Source organism: Cydia pomonella, chromosome 15 (genome assembly GCF_033807575.1).
Source record: "Cydia pomonella isolate Wapato2018A chromosome 15, ilCydPomo1, whole genome shotgun sequence".
Taxonomy (NCBI): Eukaryota; Metazoa; Arthropoda; class Insecta; order Lepidoptera; family Tortricidae; genus Cydia; species Cydia pomonella.
In genome coordinates this window covers 20032558-20059054 of record NC_084717.1, presented here as the reverse complement: position 1 = coordinate 20059054, position 26497 = coordinate 20032558, and the positions used below count along the sequence as shown (strand labels likewise).

At 38.8% G+C, this 26497-nt stretch overlaps 2 protein-coding genes and 1 long non-coding RNA gene across 3 annotated transcripts in view; 2 read left to right on the top strand and 1 right to left on the bottom strand.

The window, feature by feature from the left end:
- Positions 1-26497, top strand: part of LOC133525449 (uncharacterized) — a 109100-nt gene that overhangs the window by 9495 nt on the left and 73108 nt on the right. The window lies entirely within an intron of this gene.
- On the top strand, positions 1788-23781 carry LOC133525429 (probable tubulin polyglutamylase ttll-15). The gene is made up of 7 exons (XM_061861677.1): positions 1788-2143; positions 5045-5784; positions 8150-8312; positions 11849-11935; positions 18822-19045; positions 21004-21223; positions 23618-23781. Exons 1-7 carry the CDS (start codon positions 2126-2128, stop codon positions 23729-23731), a joined length of 1566 nt encoding a protein of 521 aa, XP_061717661.1. The 5' UTR covers positions 1788-2125; the 3' UTR covers positions 23732-23781.
- On the bottom strand, positions 23738-26248 carry LOC133525423 (integrator complex subunit 11). Its single transcript, XM_061861670.1, has one exon. The coding sequence runs from the start codon at positions 25852-25854 to the stop codon at positions 24067-24069; it is 1788 nt and encodes a 595-aa protein (XP_061717654.1). The 5' UTR covers positions 25855-26248; the 3' UTR covers positions 23738-24066.

Sequence of the window (26497 nt, the reverse complement as noted above, 5' to 3'; positions counted from 1 at the left end):
TATTACTCAATGTTTAATGTTTTTCGTTCGCCAGTTCGGTCGCCATGCGTGATTAATGTATTAATGCCAAATTGCAGCTTTCTAGCACTAACTATCACGGAGCAAAGCCGCGGACGAACAGACAGACATGGCGAAACTATAAGGGTTCCTAATTGACTACGGAACCCAAAAAAACGGGGTCCCTCACGTATTTTTAAGTCCAAAATTTCTCGACATGTTTCACTCCATACCGAACCACCAACCCACGAGCCGTGCTTTTCGTTCCGCCAACGCGTGTGCTACCGATGAAGCTACTCGGTATGGAGTAAACATGTCGAGTAATTCTCAACTTAAAATACAAGAATGACCCGTTTTAATATATTTAATAGATTAATTTACGTAATTACTTTAGCATCCGAAGAAAGGCACCGTGACCTACAGACGTCCCTTTGTGTAAACAAACGTAAAACGAAAGCTAATTACTAACTATAATTACTCATAATTAAGGAAAACTGTTTTATTTTACACGATTTTCATTATTTACACAAACAATACCTCCACCTTACAGAAAACAGCAGCCAAATAACACTAGACCCTACTCATAGTGTTGTGTTCCTGCCGGTGAGTAAGGTTGCCAGAGCTCAACGAGGGGGTGGGGTTAGGGTCGGCAACCCGCATGTAACTCCTCTGGAGTTGCAGGTGTACATAGGCTACGGAGACTGCTTACCATCAGGCAGGCCGTATGCTTGTTTGTGGAGAGGAGAAGTGGAATCTTGAGCGTTGCGAGAGTTTCAAGACACGAGGGTTAAACAAACTTTGCCTCCGAGTGAAACACTAAATTTTCGCCTCACCAATGCGAGGTAAATACTTTACTAAGCATGAAATACCTACCAAAAAAATTAAACCAAATCCATGAAATACCAAAAAATCAAAAACATCATGTCAGGGCATTGCAGAATTCTTAAATCGGTACTAAGTTTTAAGTGAGTAACAATATTAAGATATCATGACTGAAGGAATTTTTTTTCTAAACAATCTTATTGTTGTGTAGGATCATATTATCATTTTGAAAATTATGTCAAATTGATAGTTTTCAAAACACGATACTCAAATACTTTTTTGCTAATCAAACCACTCTTGTGGATAAAATGAAAATCTGTTGTGTTATGTGTTGTGTTCCTGCCGGTGAGTAAGGTTGCCAGAGCTCAACGTGTAACTGCTCTGGAGTTGCAGGTGTACATAGGCTACGGAGACTGCTTACCATCAGGCAGGCCGTATGCTTGATTGCCACCGAGGTAGTATAAAAAAAAATCTATCATCAGGTTTTGAAGAATAAAGACAGTCTATACGAGCTGGTGTTGTGAAAAAGGATAAGTATTTCAAGATTTTCAAAAAACTCCCGTATTTAGCTGGAAATTATAGTAAAATGTGTAAAAAATGTACGTTTTTTTTTCTAGTTATTATAGAACCAAATATCTATGAATCTTCCAATGCCGGATTTAGAGGTCTGGAGGCCCCCTGGCCCCAAATTTTTTCCAAATAAAATGGTAAATTTACCGAATTCTCTATTGTGGGGGGCCCCTTTTTTGTGGTGGCCCGGGGCAGTAGCCCCGATTACCCTCCCCTAAATCCGGCCCTGGAATCTTCCTTATTTTACATACGCACACAATATAATATTAAATTTATATCTCTAAATCGGCCTTGTGGATCCTGCGACGAAAATCTGTCTTTTATTCCTGATTTTCCATCACTCCTTTTTTAAACATCCTGTATCTTACACCAACATGTGAGAATGAAGAACTAAACTAATAGGTATGAAATTAACATACAACATGTATATAGTCCATTCGACGTCAAATTCAACATTTCCCACCTTATCACAATGGATTAAAGTACAAATTTGTAAACACACATTCACCGGCAACTACTCGCATATGACCTTAAATGCGCCATACCTGTTTACCATCTTTTAGAAAGTGTTGCTTGTCCTTCTCTCGCACAGATAGCATTTCACATTGCATCTCCTTCTCTCCTCATATTATGGACCATTCAGTCTTAACGTAGATCTTTGCGCATACGCATGGTGTAAAAGTTTAAGAGATATCGTATTTTTGCTATTTTTAATTGTGTTAAATGAATTTTTAAAATGGAAGACAATGAACATGTAAGTATTGGTTTATGAATAATATACAAGTGCTTGGTGCCAAAGCGGTGGTAGCCGAGTGGATATGACGTCCGACTTTCAATCCGGAGGTCGTGGGTTCAAGTCCTGGCTCGTACCAATGAGTTTTTCGGAACTTATGTACGAAATGTCATTTGATATTGACCACTAGCTTTTCGGTGAAGGAAAACATCGTGAGGAAACCTGCATACATCTGCGAAGAAATTCAAAGGTGTATGTGAAGTCCCCAATCCGCATTGGGCTAGCGTGGGGACAATAGCCCGAGCCCTCTCGCTCATGAGAGGAGGCCTGTGCCCAGCAGTGGGACGTATATAGGCTGAATTATTATTATTATATACAAAGTGCTTACGAGTATTTATTTGTATTAAAGATGATGATACTAGGATATTGTATGTATGTATGTCACTTTATTTTACATAAACAGTTAGGATATTACTTAGTTTTTATTAGGGTTCCGTAGTCAACTAGGAACCCTTATAGTTTCGCCATGTCCGTCTGTCTGTCTGTCTGTCTGTCTGTCCGAGGCTTTGCTCCGTGGTCGTTAGTGCTAGAAAGCTGAAATTTGGCATGGATATATAAATCAATAAAGCCGACAAAGTCGTACAATAAAATCTAAAAATTTAATTTTTTTTAGGGTACGTCCCCTACACTTAAAGTGGGGCTAAAATTTTTTTTTCGCTTCAACCCTAGAGTGTGGGGTATCGTTGGAAAGGTCTTTCAAAACTAATAGGGGTTTCCAAGAAACATTTTTTGATAAAGTGAATATATTCGGATATAATCGCTCCGAAAGAAAAAAAATATGTGTCCCTCCCCTCTAACTTTTGAACCATAGGTACCCTATTTGTTTAACTCGGGTGAAAGGTAACGTTTCATCCCTTGGTTAACAAATTACTATACTTTAAGCTCCAGTTTAGCTTATTGTGACGGAAGAGTAACTACGGAACCCTACACTGAGCGTGGCCCGACATGCTCTTGGCCGGTTTTTTATTTAGAATACAAAGAGTCACATATACAATAGTTATTTGTTTTACAAGGGGGTAAAGTTGTTGTTTAATCGCTCGTGCTAATATTGATACCCGAGCAAGTGAAAGATTCCAAAGTTGAACCACGAGCGTAGCGAGTGGTTCGAGAAGTGGAATCTTGAGCGTTGCGAGAGTTTCAAGACACGAGGGTTAAACAAACTTTGCCTCCGAGTGAAACACTAAATTTTCGCCTCACCAATGCGAGGTAAATACTTTACTAAGCATGAAATACCTACCAAAAAAATTAAACCAAATCCATGAAATACCAAAAAATCAAAAACATCATTTAAAAGTCAATTCTACCAGCTGACATAAGAAAACAACTCAAAATTTGCATCTGATTACTTTGCCCCACATGTGGATAAAATGAAACTTTCTCATTAATTTTTGAACAATCAAGAGGGCCTTTACCAGTTGGTGTGGTGAAAGGATTTGTAGTACAATGTATTGGATTTAACATAATTAATATTTTTATTGTTTGTTGTTTTGTGTTTTTGTATATGGATCTTGTTCGAAATAAATGCTTTTTATTTTATTTATTTATACTTGAGAATCATAGACCTAGAGGTTCATTATTAAGTAGATATACATACTAACAGCAGAAAGAAAATGAAACCATGAGCCATACTTAAACGTTTATATAGGGCAGAAATTTAATGATAATTAATTTGTTTATAATCTGAAAGAAAGTATTACATATTTATTTGCTCGCCTAAAATATGTATGCTATATTCATTCGTTTCCATCTACTACCGACGACCGTGAATCATGGGTGTTTTCTATGTATTTAAGTATTTGTATATTATACATATTATACATATATCGTTGTCTGAGTACCCACAACACAAGCCTTCTTGAGCTTACCGTGGGACTTGGTCAATTTGTGTAAGAATATTCCTACAATATTTATTTATTTATTTATTATAGTACTAGGGATCGTAAGCAGATTCATTAGTTCTCAGTTGTCTTTTCTTTTCTTGAAAGGTAAGAACTTTGGCAATAAATAAATTAATAAAATGATTTATTTCAGACCAAGTTGATCCATATATGGTTAGTTACAGAGTATCTTAATAACTATGTTAGTGGCACAGTACAAAAACAAATGCAAAAAAAAAAAAAAAAAACAATACAAATGCCCACAATTTTTCGAGTCCCAAAAACTACCCCGGGACGGATTTAGGGCCTGAAATTGGACTCCAGTATTGTTGTTTCGGGTATATGCCTATATGCGGGACAATTTTTGTTCATTATTTTGCGTATGACCCAAATACGTAAACTTGTATAAAATAATATGTTGACTTAAGTTATTTTCATTATATCCGGAAAACTGCATTTAAATAACATGACGGGTTATGGTCAGGTTTACTGGGATATTCTATTTTGAACTCCGATCCGCATGCCTATTTCAACAACGATTTTAAGCACAAGGGTTATTCATACGTCATAATTTCATACAAGTTTGACATTTAAAATAACACTTGCACTGCGTGTGCTATCAAAATTGCAGACTTGTCTTGGTCCGACTCTAATTATTTTCACTAAATCCGGAAATTTATGGTCTGATTTAATGGGATATTTTATTTTGAACTCCTAGAGTCATAACAAGATAAGTCGGCAGAGATTTTGGTAGTCCAGACAGTGCAAGTGTTATTTTAAACGTCAAATATCCGCATGCCTATTTCAATTTCGAGATTTTTCAATTTCCCAAGTTTCCAAGAAATTTCTTCTCGTTTCTCGAATAATGCATATTAACAATATTCATTTACAAACTTTATAAAGTTCCCGAATAAAAATGCAAATAATCCCGTGACGTGAATGAATCCATTAAATTCCTATCAAACACAAAATTATTTGTTTATAGGTCAACCAAACAACGGAATACCAAGGAGTGAACAGCGAAAATGCCAAAGAAGAACCAAGAAACAAAAAAGACACCAAAGACTCCAACGCAAACATTTTCCTTTTAATTTGTATAATTGGTGTGTCTCTGGGAATTGTATTAGAAATACTAAACATTCAAAATAGATCTTGCAAAGACGAAGCAAATAAGACTGTCAGCAGATACTGGGTTTATTCTGCCTACAGCGATGTTGAAAACCGAAACGGTCTTCTTAAACACGTGCATTTAGTTTTAGAGAGAGTTGGATACGAGAAAAGCACTAATCAAACTCCTTGGAGTCTCCTTTGGTCCCACGATTACCCATTTAGAGTGCTATATCCCAATTTACATAAGTTAAAGCCACATCAAAAAGTAAACCACTTCCCTGGCACAGGCTTTATAACAAATAAAGTAGACCTAGCCACCACAGACTACAAATACATCCCAAAAGCTTTCAAACTACCAAAGAACAAAGAAGAATTCTTAAAATACGCAACTGAAAACAAAAACGCGGTATTTGTAGAAAAACATAACCAACACCGAAAAGTGTATTTGAAAAACGTGAGCGAAATTGACTTGTCAAATGGGGAAAGTTTCGTGCAAGAGTATGTGCAGAGGCCGTTCTTAGTAGATGGACATAAGTTCGATATTGGCGTGTACGTTGTGCTGACATCTGTGGATCCTTTGAGAGTTTATTGGTACAAAGGCGATGTTCTGTTTCGGTAAGTGATGATGATTAGCCTTAATTTTAGGTATTTTTGACTCTCGTAAAAATAGTTTCGTGCAAGAATATGTGCAGAGACCGTTCTTAGTAGATGGACATAAGTTCGATATTGGCGTGTACGTGGTGCTGACATCTGTGGATCCTTTGAGAGTTTATTGGTACAAAGGCGATGATCTGTTTCGGTAAGTGATGATGATTAGCCTTAATTTTAGGCATTTTTGACTCTCGTAAAAATTTTTGACCTTATCTCTCGTATTGTGAAATGTTCTACATATTATTTACAAATTGGGTCAAAAACGTAATGGAAAATGACCATCTTTTCATTGAAATAGAAGGTTTGAAAAACCCTTACGACTACAACAAGAAAATTTGCCTTCAAAGCCCATATGATGTCCATAGGAAAAACGTAAAAAAGCACTGAGTTGGAATGTCTCATGGCAGTCGGTTTGATAAAAACCACTAATTCCTACGCCAATTCTTGGGGTTAGTCAAACGGACCCCAGGCTTCCATGAGCATTGGGGAAAAGCCGGAACAAATGCGAGGAAAATGATGAGCAAAGATGCATAACATTAACTACAACTAAAAAAGTTTTTAACACAGCTAAGTACTGACATTACGGTACTATTTTCGCAAGGAACTCTCGCTTCTGTACTATTACTTATTCCATGCTGTTGTAGCATCTCTCAACTTCAATTAATTAACCTAGGGTACTGAATTAAACAGTATTTCTTACGGTGGAATATTTTTATGGTGTAATTAATAATGAACACCTAAAATAACTTACTTTGAGAATTATTTGAGAACGTGTATCTGTGTGTTAATAATACATGAGAGGTAAACTTAGGTAATATAATATTTATGGTTTTCGCGAAGGTCTGTGGTACACGTGTAGGTACAACCGATGATACTGTATTGGGGTCATCAAACTCATCATACTCGTATCTTAATTTATATCCTGCATGTCTATGAGCTCCTATTTATTGTCTATGGTCACTGAAAGATTTCCAGAGGCTAAAGATCAAAGCCGATCAGTACCCCTAGTGTAAATAAATTCGATTTCCAAATGTGACGTACGCGTTTGCGTTTAGTCTCATTTTGTATTGAATTTCGAAAGAGCGCGCCAAGCGGGACGTTTTGGAAACTCAAAATCCTATACAAAATTACACTTAACGCAAACGCGTTCGTCACGTTATGATGTCGATCACAGTTACACTAGGGGTACAGTTTAAGATAACCCAATATTAAGGAACGCATACGGGATTTCAGTGCACAACTTTATCTTTATATTGGCGAACATATCGCCCACCATCACCATCGGATTTATCGGAGAGCCCAATCATCTTCTTCGCGTTGCCGTTTTGCCGTTTTGACACGGCTCTTGGGGTCCGCTTGGCAACTAATCCCTAGAATTAGCGTAGGCACTATTAGTTTTTATGAAAGCGACTTGGCAGTCAGATGGCTCTGACCTTCCAACTCAGAGGATAAACTAGGCCTTATTTTTTTTATACTACGTCGGTGGCATAAAAGCATACGGCCCGCCTGATGGTAAGCAGTATCCGTAGCCTATGTACGCCCTGCAACTCCAGAGGAGTTACATGCGCGTTGCCGACCCTAACCCCCTCCCACCCCTCGTTGAGCTCTGGCAACCTTACTCACCGGTAGGAACACAACACTATGAGTAGGGTTCTCTCTAGAGGGTCTATGTAGAGGGTCTAGTGTTATTTGGCTGCGATTTTCTGTAAGGTGGAGGTACTTCCCCAGTTGGGCTCTGCTCTAGATCTGGAATGACATCCGCTGTGCTGTGCCCTACGACACAGAGCGAGATGACATTCACAATGCCCATACCTCTCTTGTGGACGTAGTTTAAGGACGTACCCGGGTCCGGTACCTTATTGGGATTAGTCCGGTTTCCTCACGATGTTTTCCTTCACCGAAAAGCGATTGGTAAATATCAAATAATATTTCGTACATAAGTAATGGTACGAGCCGGGGTTTTAACCCGCGACCTCCGGATTGCAAGTCACACGCAAAAGTGTCGTCTATCTTTCGGGTTAGACCCGAGAGCCCAATGTTCTTAAAAATATCTGAATCTTGATTGGCCGAGCGTTATCAAAGGTTACCGTTTCAGCTTGGGCAAAAATGTGTCCGGATGTTTTCATCTACAGGCCGCAACTCTAAACTGATTCTCGTGATTTTTATTTTGAGCAGTTTCGATGGTTAAAATATGATTTTTTGTCGATTCAGTTTTTGGAAATTTTTCAAAATGTCGGAGTTACACATTTATTAAATTTTAAGCTATGCTGCACAGATCCACTAGTAATAGAGACATTGTTCAGATATTTTTGATCACATCCATTTTCAGGTACTGTCCTGCAAAGTATCACCCCTTCGACCCCTCAGTGTTGGATAAATACGTGGTCGGCGATGACTACCTACCGACATGGAAGGTGCCTTCACTGGCTCACAGCTACACAGAGCTCGGGTTCAGCATGAAAGATGCTTTCGACATCTATGCCACGTCGAAGGTAAGTCTATCATACCCATTTGACCCTCAGTGTTGGACATGTACGTGGTCGGTGATGACTACCTACCGACATGGAAGGTGCCTTCACTGGCTCACAGCTATACCGAGCTCGGGTCCAGCATGAAAGATGCTTTCGACATCTATGCCACGTCGAAGGTAAGTCTATCATCATCACTATCACCCTATGACCCCCTCAGTGTTGGATAAATACGTGGTGGGCGATGACTACCTGCCGCCATGGAAGGTGCCTTCACTGGCTCACAGCTACACAAAGCTCGGGTTCAGCATGAAAGATGCTTTCGACATCTATGCCACGTCGAAGGTAAGTCTATCATACCCATTTGACCCTCAGTGTTGGACATGTACGTGGTCGGTGATGACTACCTACCGACATGGAAGGTGCCTTCACTGGCTCACAGCTATACCGAGCTCGGGTCCAGCATGAAAGATGCTTTCGACATCTATGCCACGTCGAAGGTAAGTCTATCATCATCACTATCACCCTATGACCCCCTCAGTGTTGGATAAATACGTGGTGGGCGATGACTACCTGCCGCCATGGAAGGTGCCTTCACTGGCTCACAGCTACACAAAGCTCGGGTTCAGCATGAAAGATGCTTTCGACATCTATGCCACGTCGAAGGTAAGTCTATCATCATCACTATCACCCTATGACCCCTCAGTGTTGGATAAATACGTGGTCGGCGATGACTACCTACCGACATGGAAGGTGCCTTCACTGGCTCACAGCTACACCGAGCTCGGGTTCAGCATGAAAGATGCTTTCGAGATCTATGCCACATCTAAGGTAAGTCTATCATCATCAATATCACCCTATCAACCCCTCAGTGTTGGACAGGTACGTGGTGGGCGTCGACTACCTGCCGACATGGAAGGTGCCTTCACTGGCTCACAGCTACACAGAGCTCGGGTTCAACATGAAGGAAGCTTTTGACATCTATGCCACGTCTAAAGTAAGTACTACATCCAATTATAGACCACTGTAGCATTACTCAATATCCTTCAAAGTACCATCGTCATGAGATATAGAAGAGAATTGTACTCTCTCTCTTACAACTCAGCATTTAACCTTGTTACAATAGAATCAGACGGCGCTCAAATATCTGAAAAATTCCAATTTGGTTTAGCTTAAAGTTACCTTTCCTATTTGTATCAGATAAGGTTTAAGGATTTGGGATTTTCTTTCGTTCCTATTTCGATGGAAATCCAGCTCAAAATAGTATTAAGCATGTACCATTTCCTTTTTATTGGTACTATCTTATTAGCGCGTAGAAATTCACCTTTCACTTATATTTATAGGTAGAATAAAAAATAAAAAATTATATATGATATGGGAGATAAACAAGCAGACAAATAGCCTAATGGTAAGCGATCACAGCCGCCCATGGACACCCGCAACACCAACACCAGAGGGGTCACAAGCGCGTTCCCGGTATGATGAGAGTAGGTACGCTCTTCTACGTTGTACTTTTGTATGTTGGGCTTTCTGAGTAAAGGATGACTCACGCTGTCACGCTAGACCGGGCCGAGGCGTCCGACACGTCATTTTCTATGACGGCTGATCGGTGATCACGTGGTGCTCTCCATAGAAAATGAAGCGCCGCAAGCTCCAGCCAGGCCCCGGGCCGGTCTAGCGTGAGTCATCCATATAACATAATTTGAAGAATATGTTTCATATATCAAGATTCTACTTTCAATGGTATAGGTTTGTGCGATGTCCAGTAGGAATATAAGTAGCGCAACTTGACTGACTAAAACATTCCAGGTCCAGGGTAACATTGCACGGTTTTTTTTATTGTACATAAAAGAGCACGTCACGTGAACACAATACACAAGAGTTTGTACAACTACAAACATAACAGTATGGAGTGGTGAAACTTTCGACCCCTAAACTAGGTAAGCACCTGTGCCTTGGGGGCTAGAGTTCGTCCAAATTCGATGTCGAAACAATATGATTAGGTCATGAAAAAAAGAAAAGAAAAGAAAAGAAAAGAAAAGAAAAGAAAAGAAAAGAAAAGAAAAGAAAAGAAAAGAAAAGAAAAGAAAAGAAAAGAAAAGAAAAGAAAAGAAAAGAAAAGAAAAGAAAAGAAAAGAAAAGAAAAGAAAAGAAAAGAAAAGAAAAGAAAATATTTATTAGTAACATTCGTTACAAGTCGGTTTGTAAATTGACATTTAAAGTAGGTATATACTTATAAAATTAAAGCATCATTACAACATTAATGTAGATATTAAATTTTGTACATATATTTCATACATTTATAATTTTTTTACGAGATCGTTTATATCATAAAATTGCGCCTGTAGGAGCCATTGTTTAAGTTTGCTTTTAAATACATGTGAGGAAGGTGCATCCCTGATACTATCCGGTAGATGTAAGAGGAGTAAGATACTACATTAAACGAATTGCTATTAAGTTATTTAGGAATACACTAATAGGGTTGTTTCCATCTACAAATCTTAGGGCAGAATTGTATCCCAATAAATTCTTTTGGATTATAAGAACATGTTAAACTACTTTTAGGGGACCTGTAATGACCATATTTTTGTAAATATTGAATTTAAAATATTTTTTGGCACACGTCACGTGACCAAACTCGAAACGTCATTGAAGATTCTGATGACGTCACAACTCTCGGATTGACACTGTTGACAGTTAGGCGATATACAACAAATGACAAATGTCAGTTGACAGTTCGTATCTTCTACGTATTTATGTAGTTATGTGTCAAACCGTAAACTGTGACGTCACACAATTTTCAAAGAGCGTTTTGGGCGCGAAAGCATCTGTCAAAATATATTTTGTTAATTTAACATATTTAAAGCCGTTTTAGTATAAAAGTTGAATTTTAGTTGTTGTAGAACATAATACAAGCGTTTCAAAAAATTGGAAACAACCCTATTATGTTAGGTTGTTGCCTTTGCCTATGATATTATAACGAGGAGAGATTTCGTAAGCGACAATGCAAAGATGCTACCTACGTTTAAAGGTGAAACCAGACGAACGTAATTTTGTGAATGAGCTGCGTAATTTTACCTACAGGAATTCTAATTTAAAATAAAACAATTATTCTCATTTAAACTTACTTTGACTCTCTCTCTTCTTCCTCGCGTTGTCCCGGCATTTTTGCCACGGCTCATGGGAGCCTGGGGTCCGCTTGACAACTAATCCCAAGATTTGGCGTAGGCACTAATTTTTACGAAAGCGACTGCCATCTGCCCTTCCAACCCAGAGGGTAAACTAGGCCTTGTTGGGATTAGTCCGGTTTCCTCACGATGTTTTCCTTCACCGAAAAGCGACTGGTAAATATCAAATGATATTTCGTACATAAGTTCCGAAAAACTCATTGGTACGAGCCGGGGTTTGAACCCGCGACCTCCGGATTGCAAGTCGCACGCTCTTACCGCTAGGCCACCAGCGCTTTTTAAACTTACTTTGACATTTGATTGTTTCCAGGGCAAAGATCCGCTAGGCCACCAGCGCTATTTAAGCTTACTTTGACATTTGATTGTTTCCAGGGCAAAGATCCCGTGAGGATGTGGGAGGGGGTGCAGGAGGCTATCGCGGGCGTCATCCAGTTGAAAGAGAAACATGTCATTGAAGCTGTGAGTGTAATACGAATATGTCACGTCCTTGGGCCCGATTTGACTCGAGATTAACCTCTTGAACGCCAGACGGCGAAGGAATATGCCGCGCCCCGGACGCCAGGCACACGCGATTATTTAAGCGAAACTGAACTTTATGGAGTTCCGCGAAATTTCCTATTCAATTGGCGAAGCTGTCGGCTGTAGCCGACGTTGGCGTCCTTGGCAAGACTTTCCGATGACGGCCAGAGCCGACTGTGGCGGTCAATAGGTTAAAAGTCACAGATAACATCTGTGACTGCTACTATGATATATTTTGTTTCGTTGGTGAACTTTTCCAATTTTCCTTCACATGACATGCTATTGGAAAATTAGTTTGAAATTAAAAATGTGAAGATAAAATTTGAAATACCACAAAGATATTATTGCTAATAAATATATCATGATGGCGCGTCCATATTACTCAAATCCCAGTGGCTTTTTTAACTTCCAGCAATTGCAAATTTTATAAAAATTGGAAAGTTTGAACGTCTCCTCATTTTAGGCGGAAGAAAAACGGAATCCCTATTTGGGACGAAAAATATCACTAAACTCATAGGAAGATTTCGTAGGATAGTAACAGTAAAATTGCGTTTATATTGTACCGTATAGGGTACTCTACCTATTTACCAAATTTTATCGATTTATGACGAAAAAAAAAACAAAAATATAATAAACAGCCTAATTTATGATTGACGTACCGTCGCTATAACTTTCTCGACTCAAATCGGCCCCTTATCATCCTTGTTTCTTCTCGTATAGGATAGGATAAACATAATTCCAATCAGTGTACGGTCACGTCTGAAAATTTTGATACGGACGAAGTGGCAAAAAATATGTATACGCTACCCTAATATGTGGGCCATAAGGTCGTGTATACATATATTTGGCACTTCGATCGTGTCGATGTTTTCAGACGTGACTGTACTATTTGCGGCAATTCAATGCCAACTAATTATAGAACTGAATTGAATATAATGCCATTCATCAACATGTTACATACATTCATTGATAATATGTCGTTATTGAACTGATGATATTGAATGAGATCTGACTGTATTGTAACGAGTCTATGACGTATTAGATATCAATATTAGGTACGCCTACCAAGAAGGCAAGTGAATGAGATATGTGGGTTTGGATCACAGATCACTGGATATGCCTACTAGATTGAGCATTTCACTACAATCTTTACATCATCAACGCTCTACGTGACATATCCATCTTCACCACTTAGATTAGATGGTCGGCAGTTCTCGACTGTGCGTTTCGCGATTTGTGACCGCAAGATTGGAGACGGCAAGTCTTCTTATAAGCGGAGCAATGTACCAAGGAGAATTTTCAGAAATAGCAAAGTTTCCATGAAATGTTCTCGGTATTTTTTTTCTGCGCATTAATTTATTGCCATACCTTCTTACAGTAAGTTTCGATTTCTTCTTCTTTTAAACTATGGCCTCCATCTATTTTTTTAATTAAACCGTAATCTGAACGGACACTTTCTAACTGGAAACTTGCATGATAATATATGATATGATATGATATTTATTTATTCCATAATATGAATTGGAATTGAATTTTCATGGGAATTTGATCATGAAAGTTTCCAGAAATTTCCCGAAATTTTGATAATATTCTGCAACTTGCACATTAGAGCTCAACGAGGGGGGGGGGGGGGGCGGGTTTAGGGTCGGCAACGCGCATGTAACTCCTCTGGAGTTGCAGGCGTACATAGGCTACGGAGACTGCTTACCATCAGGCAGGCCGTATGCTTGTTTGCCACCGACGTAGTATAAAAAAAAACATTAGCAAAGCGGAGTCTAAATTGGTATCGTGTATGGTTTAGATGGATTAAACACGTAGGTACCTATGTGGGATGGTGAATGAATGTGTCCAATACAATTTATCATTACTATGGGATTAACATTTCTCTCTGTACTAGTTTCATATTTCATTGGCAAATATATTTTCACCTCAGCAGCTCGAACCAACCTACTTTCGTCACTCCAGGGAGTGACGAAAGTGCGACTTTCCTCACTCCAATGAGTGACGAAAGTAAGACTTTCCTCATTTATTTTAAATCTCGTGTTTTTGAGTCAAAATCAACAGTCGCAAGAAAAACTAACTTTCCTCTCTTGTTGAACAAATAACTATTGAGATTTTTTTAAATTATTGTGATCCCAATATAGCTAATAATTCAGAAATAGCTCAGCCGGTACGTTAATGAAAATGACTCTTGTTATCTTAATAGACTTAATAGTAAACGTGTAGGGTGGTCTCTGTCTGCGTAAACTCGATCTCAGTCCCTCTCCATCCAAGGCACCTCAATATCAGTGTGAGTGAACTCGTGGTATAGTCGTTAGATTTGTAGCTGGCCCTCAACGGCTTATCCATTGTCTATTGTTAACTAAAACCGCGCGTGCCACTACCTGCAAAAAAAAGCGGCCAAGTGCGAGTCGGACTCGCGCATGAAGGGTTCCGTACAATTTAAGACGTATTAAAAAAAAATCTTCTTACTAGATCTTGTTCAACATTTTACCACTTTGGACACACATTTTACCACTTTGGAAGTGTCTCTCGCGCAAACTATTCAGTTTAGAAAAAAATGATATTAGGAACCTAACTATCATTTTTGAAGACCTATCCATACATACCTTACACGTATATGTTTGATGAAAAAAATTTTTTTAAAATTTTATGACGTATTAAAAAAAAACTACTCACTAGATCTCGTTCAAAACAATTTTCGGTGGAAGTTTGCATGGTAATGTATATCATATATTTTTTTTAGATTTTTCATTCTGTTATTTTAGAAGTTACAGGGGGGGGGACACACTTTTTTTCACTTTGGAAGGTTCTCTCGCACAAACTATTCAGTTTAGAAAAAAATGATATTAGAAACATTAATATCATTTTTGAAGACCTATCCATAGATACCCCACACGTATGGGTATGATGAAAAAAAATTTTTTTTTTTTAATTTCATGACGTATTAAAAAAAAACTACTTACTAGATCTCGTTCAAACCAATTTTCGGTGGAAGTTTACATGGCAATGTATATCATATATTTTTTTTAGATTTTTCATTCTGTTATTTTAGAAGTTACGGGGGGGGGGACACACTTTTTTTCACTTTGGAAGGTTCTCTCGCGCAAACTATTCAGTTTAGAAAAAAATGATATTAGAAACATTAATATCATTTTTGAAGACCTATCCATAGATACCCCACACGTATGGGTATGATGAAAAAATTTTTTTTTTTTTAATTTCATAACGTATTAAAAAAACTACTTACTAGATCTCGTTCAAACCAATTTTCGGTGGAAGTTTACATGGCAATGTATATCATATATTTTTTTTAGATTTTTCATTCTGTTATTTTAGAAGTTACGGGGGGGGGGGGGGACACACATTTTACCACTTTGGAAGTGTCTCTCGCGCAAACTATTCATTTTAGAAAAAAATGATATTAGAAACCTCAATATCATTTTTGAAGACCTATCCATAGATACCCCACACGTATGGGTTTGATGAAAAAAGATTTTTTGAGTTTCAGTTCTAAGTATGGGGAACCCCCAAAATTTATTGTTTTTTTTCTATTTTTGTGTAAACATCCTAATGCGGTTCATAGAATACATCTACTTACCAAGTTTGAACAGTACAGCTCTTATAGTTTCGGAAAAAAGTGGCTGTGACAGAATCGGACAGACAGACGGACATGACGAATCTATAAGGGTTCCGTTTTTTGCCATTTGGCTACGGAACCCTAAAAAGGGTCGTATAATTCTAATAGGCACCTGAGCGCGGGCTAGTCTAACGCTCAAAAAACCAGTGTAGGTATGCTCTCCGATAACGCGCTTTTGCTACGCATATCGAGGACACATTTTAGGCTGGTTCGGTAGCGTTCGACTCGCCGGCACTCAGTAACTGTATAGGGACCACACAAGAACTTGCAAATTATTTTTCCATTTGTTCATTTTGAATCTTATTTCAATTACCATAGGAGTTGTAACTAAATAACCGGTTAAAGTGACCGGGCCCTTTTTTATGCAGGTAGTGGCACGCGCCGTTTTAGTTAACAATGGACAATGGATAAGCCGTTGAGGGCCAGCTACAAATCTAACGACTATAACTGTGCTGACATCAAAACGATATTTGAATCATATCAGGGTGCCTAGCCAAGGTGACAATCGCTTGCGCTATGACAACGTAACTCTTTGTGTCTCTATCACTTCCATATTGGTGCGACAGTGACAGTTGCGTTTCGTTCACTACGGAGCGTTAAACGATTGGTATGTTGGCTATGCACCCAGTTAGCTGTAATTCGACTGTCTCACTCACACACAAATACGGACCAGTCCGAGCGAAATGAACGCGCCAATGACAGCTAACTATATTTAATAACATTTTCCTACTCCTCTACTGTTATCTGTCATTTATGCATTCATTAACACGAATATAAGAACATACATAAAAGATTTCAAGAAAAGTCTATATTGTATATTCCTCATAACAGCTCTTGTGCTTTTATAAGCTATAACGTTACTGCGATTAATGGCTACCAACCTAACAAAACCAAAACGAATACAGTTTTAAACTAAGTGCATTGCTGCCAACTTACAAAATATTAATTTGGTTGCATAGTAAAAATAATTACTTCATAAGTCAGAAACACGCATGTGACACCCGTAATATAGCAACACCCATAGACTACGAAGACCGCTTAGCGTTGCTTGTTAGTCTCCGTAGGTGGCCAAAATTGAGAAAAAACTGTCCAAAAAATTAATTTAGCAAGTAGCAAGTACCAGGGCCTCATGAGTTACGAGGAGGTGTCGCCGAGCGGCCGGCCGCGGCCCGGGGCGGGCCGGGCGCGTCACAAGGTATGCTCGCGCGTCTTGGCTATATACTTTTGCTGTAATTTGTTTACCTAAATTAAGATTTATTTTTGTTGACTCGTAGGAAAAATATTGTATGCAACGTTGTATAGGGGAGATAGGGGAGCATTGGGCACTTTTTTACTTAAGTCTCAATAAAAATGCAATTTTTTAACAAAATCTACTTTTTACTCCTAATTTTAGTAGCACGTATATTTGGCTTCAATTATAACGAAGAACACTTATACAATTATAACCAGTCACAAAATTGAAAGAGATTTTCTGAACACTGTCAAAAGTGCCCAAACCTCCCAATGGTCGGGTGGTTTGGACACCTCAATGGGAGGGTTGGGCACTGTATTAAATACGCTACTTAATGGTAAATTACTTGAATATTAAATCATATAATCATAAAAACTTGCAATAAAATCAACAAACGATCAACTTTTTTAAACTGTAAGTACTCAAAAACCCTCTTATCCAACCTTTTGACTCTGTTTTATTTTTAGTCCAATATTCTGGTATTTTTTTATGTATTGCACATGCATAGTCATAAGTCAACTGACGCGTTTGCACTTTTGACGGTCGATAATTCAATTCAGATGATGTTATGAGATACTCTGACAGTTTGGCTTCTTCATCTTCAGCGAATATTTGACAAGATATGAATTTAGAAGAAAAAAAAAGAAAAAAAAACATCTTTTAAAGTGCCTTGTTTTAAATATCTTTGGAGATTTGATCGAGGTATGTCGTATTTATTTGCAGTCGCTTTAATCTTTGTTCCCTTTGTAATTTCTTCTATGGCACGTAATATTATATATTTAGGGATTTCGCGTCGCTTATTTTTCTTTTTAAAATCAAAGGATATTTTTCTAGGAAAAAAAAAATAAAAACACAAATAATAATAAAACATCAAAAGTATTCAAATTCAATATTTCCACGCAAATTAAATCTGTTGAAATAATTTTCTTTTTACAGCGATTGCCGAAACAAACAATAGTGACGGGAGCATTGGGCATGCCCAAACCTCCCTTTAAAATTTGTGCTCAATGCTCCCCATCCCCTCATTTCACAAATAAATTCAAATATGTTTTTTGTAGTCTAATGTTTTACCTTAATTTATACGTTAATATTAGCTTTCGTAAACACATTACTAGAAGACAATACAGAAACTTACGGCGTTTCGCAGATCATGTTGTTATTTTTTTCGAAATCACATCAAAATATTTTCTTTTGCACGCACGAAACGGTCGATGGCATGTGACACTGACAACTAATCAAAATGGCAGATGACATTAGCCTGAGCGGTGTTGCCAGTTAGTAAGCTAAACTACCACAGTATACAAAATTAAGTAGCTTCCATACGACCCGACTTACAAGGTGGTGCCCGAACCTCCCGACTGCCTAATGCTCCCCTATCTCCCCTAAGTAGGTCAAAAAATTCTCGTGGCGTATTCCTTTACAATGTTCGCCTACGCCTTCGGCTCCGGCTCACATTGTAACTCACGCCACTCGCCTTTTTTGACCCTTCTTATACAACTGTTGCATAAAATACTATTATAACTATGATTCCAATACGATTCAAATATTGTTCTGATGTCAAGTGCTTCTTCTTCCTCGCGTTGTCCCGGCATTTGCCACGGCTCATGGGAGCCTGGGGTCCGCTTGACAACTAATCCCAAGATTTGGCGTAGGCACTAGTTTTTACGAAAGCGACTGCCATCAGACCTTCCAACCCAGAGGATAAACTAGGCCTTGTTGGGATTAGTCCGGTTTCCTCACGATGTTTTCCTTCACCGAAAAGCGACTGGTAAATATCAAATGATATTTCGTACATAAGTTCCGAAAAACTCATTGGTACGAGCCGGGGTTTGAACCCGCGACCTCCGGATTGCAAGTCGCACGCTCTTACCGCTAGGCCACCAGCGCTTCAGTTCTGATGTCAAGTGCACTTTCGAATTGGCTTCTTTCTATGATTTTGAAATCCTCTTTTCCAGTTAAAGAGCTACCCATCAGCAGACAACTTCTTCGAGCTCATGCGAGTAGACCTCGTAGTTGACGAAGACCTGAAAGTATATTTGTTGGAAGCCAACATGTCTCCCAACTTGAGCTCGGCGCATTACCCACCCAACCAGCTACTGTACGAGCAAGTGCTGTACAACTTGTTCGGCGTCACTGGAGTGGCGGATTATATCAGAGAATATAATAGTACAGATGTAAGGTAAGAAGCCATGGTGCAATAATTATGCGGTTATCACACTAAAGGCATCGACAGACCTTGCAACTAGGTAATTGCCTGCTATGTATGCGCAACAAATTCAATCGATCGATCAATTGCCGCAATGTATCGCAAATCGCATGCGATTATTGGTCAGGTATGTGGCTCCGGTGTATGAGTGAGACAGCGCTACGCACGTATATAGCGGTGTCCCACTCGCACGCCGAAGTGGTGTGAATTGTGTAGACCGGTCGTATTTTATACATGGCGCTAGCATAGGTCAGACAAACAAAACAACGTTTGCAGCTCCTTCAGGTTCTTTAATCTATTGGTATTGATTTCTACTGTGGTTGGCTCTTCTCAAAAGTTTGCGGACCCCTGGCCTATAAATAATAATATAGGCCCTAGGTTACAGCTACGAGTAGATACTTCAATTAAGTATCTAATACACAACTTACACGTTTAAGTTATATTAACGATAACATCTATTGATACGCGTGGGCGAATGTGTATCTTATTCCAAGATATCTAACCATATCCGATTACGATCAAGTTCCAGTAACTTTGTAATGAGGTGTGCTACAAATAACAGTTACGAGTAAGTTGTGTACCGATGTATCAAGTCGATAGTGAACTGAATTAAAGTTTATTTTCGAGGTAATAGGAGGGAGACAACTACCCAATGACAGAAATGTTATATGTGTATTAGAAAACGTTAAAGTTGTATTAGATTACGATTGCTTAAGTTTAGACTCTTGCTAGACTTTTCACTTATTTACGCAGCGCGAAATCGCCTTTTCGTACAAACGTAGTCCTCATTTTCCTCTCTGTATATTATTAACATTATGTGACATTATTGAAAATGTTTTGAAGCAGTTTAGGACTATCAATGAACCTGGAAAAAACAAAGGTGATGACAAATGGCGAGAAGAACATCATTAAAATAGGAGAAATGACAGTGGAATATGTGGACGAATACATTTACCTCGGTCAGATTATATCACCTGATGAAACAATAGAGAAAGAAATAGAGAGAAGAATAGTGAACGGGTGGAAAAGGTACTGGTCCCTGAAAGAAGTCTTCAAAGATAAACAACTCCACTCTAAGACAAAGGGTAAACTATTTAACACATGTGTTCTTCCCGTCCTAATGTATGGTAGCCAGACCTGGGCGCTGACAAAAGCTACTACATCCCATCTAGCATGCTGCCAGCGTGCCATGGAAAGGAGCATGATAGGTGTACGGAAGACTGACCGGCTACGAAACATCCTAATTAGGAATAGGACGAAAGTCCAAGACATTGCCATAAAAATTAGAAGACATAAATGGAAATGGGCTGGCCATATCATCCGAGGCACAGATAAATGGAGCAAGCGAGTCACCCAATGGTACCCAAGAGAGGGAGAGAGAGGAGCAAAGAGACCTCTAATGAGATGGGATGATGACATTGCGCAGGTAGCTGGCCGTACCTGGAGCAGAGTGGCAATAGATCGGAGAGAGTGGAGAAGGTTGGAGGAGGCCTTTGCCGAAGGGCAAGCAGGGAAAGAACACAAAAGACGGGAGATAACAGAGAGATAGTTCCTACTGTTCTTTGTCCTGTAAATAAAGGCTATTTTATTTTATTTATTTAATGTATATTAACCACAGCTTTGCCCCTCGTTTGATTTTCTTCCAATTTTTTATTATTGTAAGAGTTATGAGCATTTAAAAATTTTATTCATTGATTGATACCTACATTTTTTCTTTTCTTTTGTCGACAATTGTTATTTACTTATTAGCTCCTATTTCCCAATAAATCATTTGTTATTAAACTTATTATTAGGTGAGTTCACCTACTGAATGATTTTTATACCATATGTAAAAGGCCAGTATTGCCTTTCGCATGATTGCATTTTATTTTTTCTTAGGTGCCTGGTACAACAACTAGCAAACCTAGCCAAATAATACTTGTCGTTTTCAGAGAGCAATCAGCAGCCAAAAACATGGTATCCACCGACAAAAACCTGGCAGTATGGGGGATGGAGTGTGACACCTACTGTAGGGACAACTGCGAGGGCTCCCTTCTCATCTGCAGACTTTGCAGGCCCTGTATCAACAGGCAATTGAGGCATAGCCTGCTGAGGGCACATAGGGAGCACTTACATAAGGGAGATTTTAAGAGACTGTACCCTCCAGCGATGGTAAGATTATCTTTTTTTTACAGACGGGTTCGGGTGCTTGTAGCTTGATAAAACGCCTGCGCAAAAAGTGCGGCACACGGCGACAACCAGGATCAGCACCCGCTGAGGCATAAATAGCTTGCTAAAGGCTCATAGGGAGCACTGAAATAAAAGGAATTTTAGATTATACCCCAAGACAAGACAATCTTTTTACAAAAAGTGGGTTCTTGACGCCCGCGCGCCTAAGAGAAAATAGCAAAATGATTTTTACAGCTTTTATTGGAGTTTAACTGACCTGTCTGGCCTGGGTAGCAAGGGTAGTGCGTAGTGAGTGAGAATCCCGGTAAGGGCATTTATTTGTGTGGTGAGCTGATGAGCACGGATATTTCAGTACACGGCGGGAAGTTGACAATAACTGAGAGATATATATATATATATATACATATATATATTTATCTATTTAAGTAATATATATTTATCCATTTAAGTAATATATATCGTCGCCTAGTACAAGCTTTGCTTAGATTTGGGCTAGGTCGATCGAAAATCATCATAATTGACATGTTATGAGGAAACATGTTGAAATAAATATTGACTATAAGTATAATGAGTAACACACATAAAGGTTAAACACCGTGAGATTATTCTATTGTTAGGTGGTAAACACACTGCCACTCCCGCCGCACCCAGATGCAGTCAGTATAAACTGTATAAAGATATTAAAGATCGTTTTATCTTGTACCGCACACCATATACTAGGGATGTTACGGAGGCGACTTTACCGAAGCCGGAGCCGGATGCGGAGTTTTAATTTTTTATTTAACGGAGTCGAATCCGGAGCCGGAGGCGGGTTAGGCGCCGCATCCGGATCCGGAGTCGGAGCCGGATCCGGAGGTTTACCGGAGGCGGAGTCGGAGACGAGTATTTTTTTAAGTGGAAGCTGACTTGATAAGGGCAAGTTTTAATGAAACTACACAATAGAATCAAGCTTTGCTTTAATTATAATTAAATATCTATTTTAGACAAACAAATATAAATGTCAGCATAATGTAACGTATAAAATAAGTAATGCATAATCATCATGCAGTTCGTTAAACGAAAGTGAAAGCGAACATAAAAACAAATTAAGAATATCTTCTTAACTTTTAACTTAAATGTATATACATACACTTAAACTTAGATAGATTATTGATTAATCGCGCTAGTTTTAAATTTATAAAACAAAACATTTTTTTTGCATTTCGCTATTAAATCTTTGATGCATTCATTAGACTCCAACGTATGTCGCGCGCAAAGTTGTAACTGATGGACAGTGCAGTTCACGTTTGGAATATCGGCCAACCTCAGTGCTCGTATCATATTTGAACCAGAATCGCGAACAAAACAGTGAATTTTCTCGTAAATAATGCCCCATTCTGTTAGCATGTTGTTAAATTTTACTTGTATCAGGTCGCCTGTGTGTCGGCCTACAAACGTATGGCATTTCCGGATTAGTTTTATTCTTTTAAACTCTTCGTCTATCCCGTGTGCTGTGAGGCTTAGTAACGACACATAAGATCTGGGTTCACTCCATATATCTGTAGTGAAAGATATTTTATCGAACGTTTCAATTAATTCGCCGATTTTTCCTGCTAATTTCGGGTACATTTCTTCGCATATATATATGTCGTGAAATATTGCCGTCCTCGTAGCTGATAATTCGGCGCAAGGTAACTTACAAGCCGTTTAAATCCAATGTCTTCTACGAAGCTAAAATGAAGGTCCTGGAGGGCGATCATTTCAGAGATTAATTTGTCAACTTCCCTAGATTTAGTATGCGATGTTGGCCGTTTTAGATTTTTCGTAAACGCATCTTGTAGTTTTATTTGTTTTTTATCTCTTGAAGAGGCGTTGAACTTGAACCTGTGGATGAGGACTGTGCTTCCTTTTTTAAAAGTTCGCGTGCGCTGCGCCGCTGCCGCGGCTAATACAATACCTACAGTTCCGGTATAACTCCGGTAAAAATGTAACGGAGGCGGAGTCGGAGGCGGAGGTGTAAAATAAAAAAATAGCGAAGGCGGAGGCGGATCCGGAGGTGTGAAACCAAACGGAAGTTCCGTCTTAACGGATCCGGAGGCGAAGCTCCGTAACATCCCTACACCATACCATACCATAAATGTGACCGACGCCGGCAAAACGTCCCACTTTATCGCTTGCCATAAGGACGAGATTTGTTTGTATCTTTATACGAATAACCTGCCAAGGCGTCCTTATGGCAAGCGACTGGGACGTTTTGCCGGCCGCGGTCACAATTAGTGTCCTGCCTACGCCAATGTGAGAATTTTATATTTTTAAACTTTCTATTTCAAAAATCGATATAACACTGTAATTGCATTAGACATGTTTAAATCCCATTTATGTGAATAAACATTTCAGCAACCAGGTGCACAAGTGGACTACAAGCATCTGGAAACTCTCAGTGAAGCCAACAAGTTGCAGCATCTGTGGTATCAAGGAAAATGCAACATCGACAACACTTGGTGTACATAAAAACAATTTCTTACTTTAGTTATTTAATAAACTTATTCTTACAAATGTTACATGATATTTCATACCCTGTGCAAGCTAGAGAAAAATCACACTGTATAGGATTTATCCATTGAGGATTAAATATCAGTTAGGTATTGCATGAGTTTTATAATCTTAAAAATATAAACCAGAAATTGATTTGGAATCTCTTTTACATCACAAATACTTGTTGGGAGCTTCTAACAAAATAGATTTGTATCTGTCTTTCAAATTCTAAAGTATAATTTGTAACTTCTTAAGTCTGTTCTTATTCCTATGCCTTCAGGCCCACATGCATTCATACTTAATCTCGCAAATTATTGTACCATGGACTGCAGTAATCCTAATATGTAACTGCCAAGATCCTCATCCTGGTTAGTCCATGAGACGTAAATATTTTTTGTAGTTTCATCATCACCCTCTACTTTAATAAGCACAGATTCCACAGAGATGTTGCCATCTGATATAGTGATAGACCAGCCTGATAGCTTCTCCGTTAGTAAACCTTTCAACTTCTCTGCAGTCTTGAGGGCTGGACCTGGATCGTCCAAACGCACAGTGCTTGTGAAACGGATGACATGCCTGTTAATGCCAATTTCATCACACATTTCATCAATGTCTATTAGAGAAAGTCTATTGTCTTTGACACAGAGAATTCCATTCACTACACGCCGTCTCTTTGGATCTGGTGGTTGAGCATTATATCTCACTGCTTCAGCTTTCAGCAGCCTTAAAGACACATCAATTGGAATTTTTGTTGGAGTAGAAATGGTGCAAGTCTCTCCATTGGCAGGCATGTAGCAGTTAATCTTAAACTCCTTTTCAATTTTATCCTTCAAAAACTCCATTTTCTGAGCTTCACCATGTACTAGAAGGACATTCTTTGGTTCACAGTATTGAATCAGCTGCATGATGCCTTTAGCATCAGCATGGGCAGAGAAAGACATGTATTCTACTGCCATTTTGACTTCCACCACTTGACGGTTTTCGAATTCAACTTTTTTGGCCCCATTTAAAATCTTATGACCAACAGTTCCTTGGACACAGAATCCAGGCATAATAACCATGTTTTGTTCATAAGGTGCCCATTTCTTGAAGATATTTAATGACAGACCAGCATGTAACATACCGGGAGTTGCAAACACCACCATCGCACCAGGGTTGTCTATGTACGACTTATCAAAAGGTTTAATATGTTTGAAATCAAACATGTTTCTCTGTACAAAAGTCTTCCTGATCTTCTGATTTGTCCATGTGATGAACATTTTGTAGTAATTGTTGGCTTTTTCTGTGAGGCCTAATGCAAAGTACACTGGGCACTTAAGATTCATCCGTTCCCAGTATGTTTCCAGCAATATACAGAGTTCCTGGGCACGGCCGAGAGCAAAAACAGGGATGAGGACTTTACCACCTTTTTCTACACACTCATGGACTTTCTTAAGGAAGTCTCTTTCTCGGCACCTTTTGGAATCTCTGATAGTAGTAGCATAAGTTGACTCAGATATGAGTAAATCAGGTCTACACTTGTCAATCCAAGCAGCTCCTAAATGTCTATCTGGAGTCATATTGTAGTCACCCGTGTACACAACTGACTGAGATCCTACTCTGATCCAAAACATAGCAGCGCCCAGCACATGTCCGGCATAATATGCCTTTATTTCCAAATCATTATCTACCATTACCGACTGGTGCAATGTTACCGCAGTAACTTTTTTAATACAATCTTTGATCATTTGAGATGTGAAGAAGTTTGATTCACCTTTTCTCTCCACTGCAACTTTTCTCATGTCCTCCAGGAGTATAGGAGCGATGGCTTTTGTGGGATGTGTCATGTATATAGGGCCAGTGTAACCAACCATCTCCGACATATAGGGCAAAGCACCACAGTGGTCTAAATGGAAATGCGAGATTATGACACAGTCAATCTGACTCGTAATTGGACCTTCAGGGACAATGTAAGAGAAATCCGGGAAGCGGCGTTCGTCGTTATAACCCATATGCATTCCACAGTCCAGCATAATGTTCTTCCCTCCCATGGATAACAGAATACAGCTCCTGCCGACATCCTGGCCTGCTCCAAGCGGGGTAATCTTGATGTCAGGCATCACGTAAACACGAACTTACCCTTTTTCTACGATGGCGAAGTAATGGGGTCCACCTTCACACACACAAATTACCGCTCAACGATAGGTTAGCTATCTCAGGTAATCATTAATAACTCTTAAGATTATTTACATGCTCGGACACGATATAATGAAGTAACTACCTGTCCTTTACAAGTGGTTATAACCTCTTCTTTTATCAATCAAAAGTTTACGTCTTATCACAAACGGTTTTTGTTGTAACCGCGCGGGTCCTGTCTAATTCAACACTTTTCTCAATGTAAGAGATTATACATTTAATTGTGCACTGTAAATAATGCAGTTTGAAACGACGACGACGATAAATTAAACAAACATATTTAGTTGCAATGTTACAGGCAATAAATTGACATATAAGATAAAAAAACAAGCCGTCAAAAACTCAAATCAAAGCCTCACTATAAAGCCATTAACACACGATTAAACCATACGTGTGTTATCGGTTGTCGTTCATTTGATACACATTCTCAACGTTTAATTCAGTTGCTCAAACACGACAAAGTTGACAATTTGCAATGACACTGACACTAAACTGACACAAGTATTTTAAAACCTATTTCTAGAAACAGGATTTGTTTCTTATATCGAATATAAATTAATATATATT

What these genes read in the sequence shown, in the direction of transcription:
- LOC133525429 (XM_061861677.1), top strand. An exon ending in AAAGGCGATGTTCTGTTTCG is followed by an intron (nt 5,785 to 8,149) that starts GTAAGTGATGAT and finishes ATCCATTTTCAG; the next exon opens with GTACTGTCCTGCAAAGTATC. An exon ending in GACTGTACCCTCCAGCGATG is followed by an intron (nt 21,224 to 23,617) that starts GTAAGATTATCT and finishes TAAACATTTCAG; the next exon opens with CAACCAGGTGCACAAGTGGA.
- LOC133525423 (XM_061861670.1), bottom strand. Translation starts at nt 25,854, where the DNA reads ATGCCTGACATCAAGATTACCCCGCTTGGAGCAGGCCAGGATGTCGGC.